The 9,182-nt window shown below is 49.7% G+C and overlaps 1 protein-coding gene across 1 annotated transcript; it reads right to left on the reverse strand.

The window, feature by feature from the left end:
* Window positions 1-217: 217 nt before the first annotated feature.
* On the reverse strand, window positions 218-8,940 carry LOC126473916 (cuticle protein 19.8-like). The gene is made up of 2 exons (XM_050101271.1): window positions 8,812-8,940; window positions 218-1,728 (listed from the first exon to the last, which is right to left on the reverse strand). The coding sequence occupies exons 1-2, from the start codon at window positions 8,821-8,823 to the stop codon at window positions 670-672; spliced, it is 1,071 nt and encodes a 356-aa protein (XP_049957228.1). The 5' UTR covers window positions 8,824-8,940; the 3' UTR covers window positions 218-669.
* Between the last annotated feature and the right edge of the window lie 242 nt (window positions 8,941-9,182).

A 9,182-nucleotide genomic window follows, 5' to 3' on the forward strand; every position in this document is an offset into this window, starting at 1 on the left:
CCATCCTGGGGGGTACGGGGTGGCGGCAGGAAGGGCATCCGGCCACCCCTAATACTAACACTGCCAAATCTGTTGTAACCACGCCGACCCTGCGATCGTTGCGGGACTATGGCGTAAACGAAAGAAAGAAAGGCATACGATTTTAAGATGATTTTATGATAAATTGTTAAAAATGTGTGTGATGCTGTGTATTATAGAGGATCAAGAAAACAAAAGGTTGATTCTAAAAACATTTATTGCACATAGTATAAAACAGACAGTTTTTTCAGTGCAAATATGTATCAATAATAATATATTATTGCATATTTACACAAATGAAGATTTACAGTGTTCTATACATTAAATTAAGGGAAGAAAGGTACGAGTGGAGGAAGAGTGGACAGTGGACTCTGCTCTGGCACAGCCCGCCTTCAGCATGGGGGCTGAGGACGGCTCCAGCCCAGCAGGGGCACTCGCTCAGTCGTCATCCGGCGCCAAGGCCTGTCTGTGTCCGAAAGTGGAAGCAACCTGTGTTACAAGGTGCGTCCTATCGCGTGCTGAGACTAGGATGCAGCAGTGTAGCAACAGGTATCCATCCCGACATTTGTGCTTGCCATACATGTATATGTTACGTGTGTGTGTATGCATGTGGTAAACATTTCCAGGGAGGGAGCAGATGTGATGTTCAACTTAGGCAGGTCCGACGGGCAGGTTGGTGGCGGTGGCCCTGAAGCCCAGGCTATCGGCGTGGTACTTGACACTCTGCACCAGGCCGTTGCCGTCTACGTAGGAGTAGCCGCCGACAGTGGAGCCGTCAGCGGCGCGGCTCTCAGTCTTGGCGGAGTTTCCGTCGGCGTAGCCGTAGGTGTACTGGCCGAGTTCGTCCTGGACGCGGTACTGGCTGGAGGCGGCCACTGGCAGGACGGCCGCGGCGGCGGGTGCGGAGTAGGCGACAGGCGCGGGAGCGGAGTAGGCGACGGCGGCGGGGGCGGCGGCGACCACGTGCGCCGCAGGGGCGGCGGCCACGACAGGGGCGGCGGCGGCATAGGTGGCCACGGGACCGGCGGGGACCACCTGCGCACCGTGAGCGGCGACGGCGGAGTAGGCGAAGCTGCGGGCGGGAGCGACGGCCACAGCGGGGGAGGCGTAGGCCACGGGGGCGGCGAGGGCGGTGGCGGCGGGGGTGGACAGCACGGCGGCGGGGGCGGTTGCGCTCAGGAAGCCGGGGCTGCGCTTCTTGCGGCCGAGGACGGCGGCCTTGGCGGCCAGGTGGGCGTTGAAGTGGGCGGCCTTGGCGGCGGCGACTTCGGGGGTGTCGGCGACTACAGCGGGCGCGGCGGCCACGGCGACGGCGGGGGCGGGGGCGGCTGCCACGACGGCGGGGGCGGGAGTGGCGGGACCGACCGGGAGGTTAGTGGCGGCGACGCGGAAGCCGTTGACGGGGTCGGACACGTAGTGGGCGCTCTGCACGATGCCGTGGGCGTCCACGTAGGAGTAGGCGCCCGCGACGGAGCCGTCGGCGGTGCGGATCTCCTCCTTGGCGGAGGGGCCGCCGCTGTAGCCGTAGTGGTACTGACCGAGCTCGTCCTGCGCGTGGAACTGCGAGGACACGGCGGGCGCCAGCACGGAGGCGGCGGGCAGCGTCAGCGGGGCGGCGTGGATGCCGAGCCCCGCGGAGTATGTGGTGGCGCCCAGGTAGCCCGGCCTGGGCTCGGCGAGCGCGGCCGCCACGGCCAGCGAGAGGACCACCTGCGGGCAGGCAGCAAGGCCGTCACCACCAGGCCGCTAGAAGCTTACGTCGCACATACACCGAAGCGCCAAACGAACTGCAATAGGCATCCATACTGGCATACAGAGATATGTAAACAGGTAGAATACGCCGCTGTGGTTGCAACGCCAACACAAGACAGCAAGTCTCTGGCGCAGTTGTCACATCGGGGGCACACAGTTTAAAATACCGGCTCCATGGCCATTGTTCAGTCTTCACAGCTGAGCTATTTGCCCTCTATCAGGCTGTTCTTTACATCCGCCGCCACCGACATTCTGCTTATGTCGTCTGCTCTGATTCCCTGAGCGCCGTTCAGAGCCTCAGTGATCCGTATCCGGTTCACCCTTTCGTGCACCGGATCCAACGCTCTCTTCAGCAGCTGGCGGACGACGGTTTTCTGGTTACCTTTATGTGGATTCCCGGCCATGTCGATATCCCTGGGAACGAAGCTGCAGATGCCGCGGCCAAGGCTGCAGTCCTCCAGCCTCGGACAGCTTCTTGTTGTGTGCCTTCATCTGATTTTAGCAGGGTCATTTGGCAGCGCATTTTATCGCTGTGGCATGCCGATTGGTCTACACTTACTGAAAACAATCTTCGGGCCTCGAAACCTCTCCCCACCGCTCGGACGACCTCTTCACGCCATTCTCGGCGGGAGGAGGTCGTTTTGGCCCGGTTACGGATTGGACACTGCCAGTTCAGCCATCACCATCTGCTGACAGCTGCGCCGGCGTCGTTCTGCCCGTGTGGGCAATTGCTGACGGTACGCCACATTTTAACGTCCTGTCCGAATTTTAATACACTGCGCATTGATCTTGGCCTGCCATGTACTCTGGATGAAATTTTAGCGGATGACCCAGGAGCAGCTGCTCGCGTTCTTCGTTTTATCCACTTCACGAACCCGTCTAAGGATATTTGATTATGCTGTTTTCTTTTAATCCCTTGCTTGTTAATGTGCCTTTTATAGTGTTGCCCATTTCAGTTGCTATTTTACCACTGTGCCTCGCAGTGCATTCATAACTTAGTCTGGGCGCTAATGACCACTGTAGTCGTGCGCCCTAAAACTACAAAAAAAAAAAAAAAAAATATTATCGGGTACTGCTGCTACAATGACAGGTTATCAAGATGTAAGTGAGTTTGAACCTGGTCTTATAGTCGGCGCGCGAGCGACGGGACACGGCATCTCCGGGGTAACGATGAAGCGGAGTTATTTCCGTACGACCATTTCACGGTGTACTGTGAATATCAGGAATCCGGCAAAACATCAAATCTCCGACATCTCTGCGTCCGGAGAAGGATCCTGCAAGAACGGGACCAACGACGACTGAAGAGAATCTTTCAACGCCACAAGTGCAACCCTTCCGCAAATCGCTGCAGATTTCAATGTTGGGCCATCAACAAGTGTCAGCGTACGAACCATTCAACGAAACATCATCGACATTGGCCTTCGGAGCCGAAGGCCCATTCGTGTACCCTTCATGACTGCACGACGCAAGGCTTTACGCCTCGTCTGGGCCCGTCAACATTGACATTGGACTGTTGATGACTGGAAATATGTTGCCTGGTCGGACGAGTCTCGTTTCAAAGTGTACGGATATGGCGACAACCTCATGAATCCATGGACCCTGCATGTCAGCAGCTGTTAGAGGCTCTGTAATGGTGTGGGGCTTGTGCAGTTGGAGTGATGTGGGACCCCAGATACGTCTAGATACGACTCTGACAGGTGACACGTATATAAGTATCCTGTCTGATCAACTGCATCCATTCATGTCTATTGCGCATTCCGACGGATTTGGGCAGTTCCAGCAGGACTGTGCAACACTCCACTCGTCCACAATTGCTACGTAATAGCTCCAGGAACACTCTTCCGAGTTTAAACACTTTCGCCGGCCACCAAACTCCCCAGACGTAAACAATATTGAGCATATATGGGATGCCTTGCAAGATGATCTTACGGATTTATGGACGGCCCTGCAAGATTCATGGTGTCAGTTCCTTCCAGCACTACGTCAGACGCTAGTCGAGTCCATGCCACGTCATGCTGCGACACTTGTGCGTACTCGCAGGAGCCGTACACGATATTAGGCAGGAGTACCAGTTTCTTTCTCTCTTCAGTGGAGATGACAGAAGATGTCGTTAGAGTCTAAATCAAGTAGTTACTGGTGGCATACATTTGTTAGGGAGTTCAGGAATATTGTTAAGTTTATCTTAATTGCAGCTGAGGATTATTCAAAAGTATCTGCGGGGTATCAGCGGACGACTATACGAAAACTGCGAGACACACAGAACGCACACACATATCAGTCATTAGAGCGTCTCTGCTAGTTCGTAACTCAGGTTATAGGAACTCAATATGGGCACCATTTGTGATGCAGCAAACATCAATATGCGCATGCAATTGACTGAAGTCGCTACTACTGCGGCTCAACGACAGCAGCCCACTTTGTAAAATTGCTCATTGGTTTGCCTATCTGCAGATGTGAACCAGTTCGGTGCGACAATATCGAGTGGATCATGTGCTCTGATACGCCTTCCCCCACCTGGTGATCTCTACAGCTTCGCCACGGTGCATATGATAACGGAAGATGCTGTAACCACTAACATCTGACATTGTACTGTATGTCTTCTAGTTTTCACGCAATCGTTCTCTGAAACCTCGGAGGTACTTATGAATAACCCTGTATTTTCAGTAAAGGTTTCTTTACCACCATAGCTTCCGCCCCCCGTAGCTGAGTGATCAGCGCGACAGAATGTCAATCCTAAGGGCCAGATTCCATTCCCGGTTGGATCGGAGATGTTCTCCGATCAGGGACTGGTTGTTGTGTTGTCCTAATCATCATCATTTCATCCCCATCGACGCGCAAGTCGCCGAAGTGGCGTCAAATCGAAAGACTTGCACCCGGCGAACGGTCTACCCGACGCGAGGCCCTCGTCACACGACATTTATATTTACATCACAATGGTGACACACATGTGCGAGGAAGATACATTTCGTGTGACTCGCCTTGGTGTGTAAGCTGTCAGAAATTCAGTTGTAAACCTGCCCGTAATGACAATTCCTCTCTTGTATCGTCTGCTACTTTGACATAAGCATCACTGTAAAGCTCCTACACTGACTAAATGACCTCATGGCGAGTCTCGTCGCTCTTCGTTGTATCTCCTCCATCTCACTCAGTAATCATATTTCTTTTTGCAAGCCACCACTTTCGAAGATGAATCGCTATTTCCTTAAGATTCTCACAATGAATCTCACACTGACATCTGATTTTCATACAAATAGTTTTAAGTGGTCATTCCACTTTAAGTATTTAACTGGTTTCCAGTCGTTCGACGCCTACAAGTGTGATCGAACAGAAGTCTATTGCTTCGGCTATACGTGTCCAATACACTACATTTATTTACTTTCGTGATCAACTGCCAGGCCCTGCATCAATTATCAGTCCTCTGCAGTTCCTCGTGCATTCGTATAGTCTTCCGGTGTTGCAACCTTCCTTTCCTGCAGACAACAACCTCCAACGCTTCCAGTAGACCACTAATAGAAACTGTAAGCAATAAAGTTCCTATAATACCTCCTTTGGTTATTACCGAAATTACCTTTGCATTAGCAAATTTTGTTCCATTACGTATTTCGTCTTCCGTTCGGTCTGCTACGAAAGTACTGAATTCAGTCACAAATCTTGTCAAACGTTCGGCAAACACTTATATTATTCACTGAACGTCAGTGCGGAACTGTCCGGAAGTCAAGGACATCAATCTGGGCACCACAGGTGTGGTCTACAACAGTACAATATGAATTTGTGATGCACTCGAAAAACTGAAAGTAGTGTAAGTACTGTGAGCTCTTTCTTCATTATAGTGATTAGTATTTAAGTGTATTTCCATTATGTAAACTTCTACATTTTCCTATCTTATTACTATGCGCGAAACACCCGGATGGTTACTTGAGATCGAAACCGATTATGGAATAAAGTTGTAACGGGCTGACATTCTTTGGTGCATATAGAATACTGTGAAAATGGAAGAAATTATGGTGGTGCAAGGGGGTTAACCGTCAGATTACAATCAGTTTATCTGTAGTGACTAGTGAAAATCTGTGACATAGTCAGGAGTCTAATCTGCATAATTTTTCTTGCCATCAGCCGCTTTGCTATCATTGTATCTAAGCATGCCTCCTGAATTTCTCTTAATTCGTTACTGAGGCAGTGGAAATCGGTTTTTGCGTTAAGTACGTCGGCGCTTCAAAGTTATGAAATTGTCATTACGTAAATCTTGTATAATTCCACTCCTTTCAGAACTCTTAACCTGAACGTGAGGAAGATATTTAATTTCTCAGACCAGTACATATAAGCTATAAGTAAAACAATGTGTACACGCACCAAACGGAACGAATAAGAATGGAACACCGAGAGGGAAATGGTGTGATCAAAAAGGGTGACAATCTAGGATGCAGTCTTTCTTCCCAACAGTTTAATCTGTAGGTCGAAGAACCGATGAATCAACAAAACAAGGGTTCAGAAAGACGTTAAAATTGGAAGTGAAAGGATGTCTGTGATAAGATTCGCTGATGAAATTACTGTCTCTGTGGAAATGATGAATTGCAGGAAACGTTAATTGGAATAAACAGTCTACTGACGGCATAATATGAATTGACAGGAAATAAAGACGAAAGTATTCAGCAGGTATGAGATTGGCCACACACTTAACATTAAAACTAGGGACCACAGAGTGGACAAAGCTTATAACCGTAAAAGAGCAGGACGAAGCATTTGAGATGCTGTTATGCAGAAGGATGACGAAAATTAAGAGGAATAGTAAGAAATAAGAAGGGTCTCCCCAGAGTCGACGAGGAAAAGAATGTGTAAAAAAACTAATTATAAAAAGTGATAGGATGTTTGTTAAGGGATCAGGTAACAATTTCCGTTGTACTAGAACAATGGAGGGAAAACCTGTTGGTAACGGCAGAGATTAGAATAGATGTAACGCTTAATTAAACACGTTGGACGTGGGTGCTGTTCCGATATGGAAATATTCCCACCACGGAGGATATCGTGGGAGGCTGCATAAAATCAGTCAGAAAACTGATGACCCCTCCTCTCACCCCTCCCCACAAACCCACACAAAGAAAACCTTCTCGAAACATCTAGTTTTGATTATTTTTATGGCTATATACAGCCCTTGCAAAATATGAGCACTGCCAGTAAACTTCCAAATGATGCCAATATCTCTTCAATGAAAGTGCAGAAGAACAACAGGATCTGTTGAATGGGACAAACAGTGTGTTGAGTACAGAATATCGATTGAGAGTAGAGCCGGCGGTTTGTGGCCGAGCGGTTCTAGGCGCTTCAGTCCGAAACCGCGCTGCTGCTACGGTCGCAGGTTCGAATCCTGCCTCGAGCATGGATGTGTGTGATGTCCTTAGGTTAGTTAGGTTTAAGTAGTTCCAAGTCTAGGGGACTCATGACCTCAAATGTTAAGTTGGGGTGGTTGGGTTGTTTGGGGAAGACCAGACAGCGAGGTCATCGGTGTCATCGGATTAGGGAAGGACGGGGAGGGAAGTCGTCCGTGCCCTTTCAAAGGAACCATCCCGGCATTTGCCTGGAGCGATTTAGGGAAATCACGGAAAACCTAAATCAGGATGACCGGACGCGAGATTGAACCGTCGTCCTCCTGAATGCGAGTCCAGTGTGCTAGTTAGATGTTAAGTCCCATAGTGCTTAGGGCCATTTTTTTTTTTAGATTGAAAGTAGACTACAGAAAGACGAAACTAATGAGGAGTATTAGAAACAAGTTTAGAGATACGCTTAACTTCAAAACGCGTGACCCCGAAGCACATGAAGTGAAATAAAACTGCTACTTTGGCAGCAAGGTAACACATGACGGACAAACCGAGTCGGGCATAAAAAGTTGACTAGACAGGCCAACATTTGGTTGGAGGAAAAATTCTCTGAGAAATGACTTCTGGAGAATAACGCTATATAGAAATGGATCATGGACTGTTGGAAAATCAGGGAAGATGAGAACCGACGCGCTTGAGATATATTGCTGCAGAAGAATATTGAAAATTAAATGAATTAGTAAAAATGAGGAGGTTCTCCGCAGAATTGGTGAGGAGAGAAGTACGTGAAAAACATTGACAAAAAGAAGGGACTGGATAATAGGATGCGTGTTAAAACGTCAGGGAATAAGTTCTGTGGTACAAGAAGGAGTTGCAGAAGGTGAAAACCATATGGGAAGACAGGTATTGGGAGACTGGAATGTATCAAAGAATAACTGAAGACGTCGAGAGCAAGTGCTACTCCGAACTGAAGATGGTTCAAATGGCTCTGAGCACTATGGGACTCAACTTCTGAGGCCATTAGTCCCCTAGAACTTAGAACTAGTTAAACCTAAACAACCTAAGGACATCACACACAGCCATGCCCGAGGCAGGATTCGAACCTGCGACCGTAGTAATCGCGTTGTTCCGGACTGAAGCGCCTAGAACCGCACGGCCACCAAGGCCGGCTCCCGAAGTACTTGAAGTGAAGGAAAATTGCTACCTTGTCAGCAATGTCCCCCCCCCCCCCCCGAACGAACCGAGGGGGACATAAAAAGTTCACTAGACAGACCAACATTCCACTGGAGGAAAAAAAAAATTCTGAGAAATGGCGTTCGGAGAATAGCATTTATAGAAAAGATGAGAATCGACGCACTTGAGATAAACTGCTGTAAAACGACGTTGAAAAGTAGATGAATTAATAAAAATGACGAGGTTCTCCACAGAATTGGTGAGGAGAGAAGTACGTGGAAAACATTGACAAAAAGAATGGACAGGGTAATAGGATACGTGTTAAAACGTCAGGGAATAACTTCTGTGGTACAAGAAGGAGCTGCAGAAGATGAAAACCATATGGGAAGACAGATATTGGGAGACTGGAGACCGAACTGAAGAGGTTGGCGTTTTGTCACAGGGAATAAACCGGTGGCGATCCCAGGGAAGACGGGCGACACAGAAGTAATAATAAAGTACTCGGGAGCTAGCCGACGATCAGTAGCGAGGAAAGCCCGGCGTCCAGCGCCCCACTCACCAGGGCGTTCATGTCTGCAGGTGCGGTCGGCGTCGGATGCTGAGCGACTGTGGCCAGTGGGGCGCGCGGCCCGCCTTTATAGAGAGCCGGGCTGGGCGTCCAGCGTGCGCCGGCTGGGTCAGCGGCCGTTCATACCCACGTCCAGGTACACAGCAGGCCCGTGTCCGCCTCTGACAGCCTTTCCTTCTCCAGCCAGGCCCCGCCCTGACCCCGGCCAAGGACACATCAGTGCGTGCCACCGACCGCCAAACGCCGACGCACGCTCCAGTTTCGGACAAGTCCGGCAGGGGGGCCGTCTTACAGCATGTTCAATATATCCATATTCTGCAGCAACTTCTAATTATCAGACTACACAATTGTAACTTGTTGTA

Source organism: Schistocerca serialis, chromosome 4, assembly GCF_023864345.2.
Source record: "Schistocerca serialis cubense isolate TAMUIC-IGC-003099 chromosome 4, iqSchSeri2.2, whole genome shotgun sequence".
Lineage (NCBI taxonomy): Eukaryota > Metazoa > Arthropoda > Insecta > Orthoptera > Acrididae > Schistocerca > Schistocerca serialis.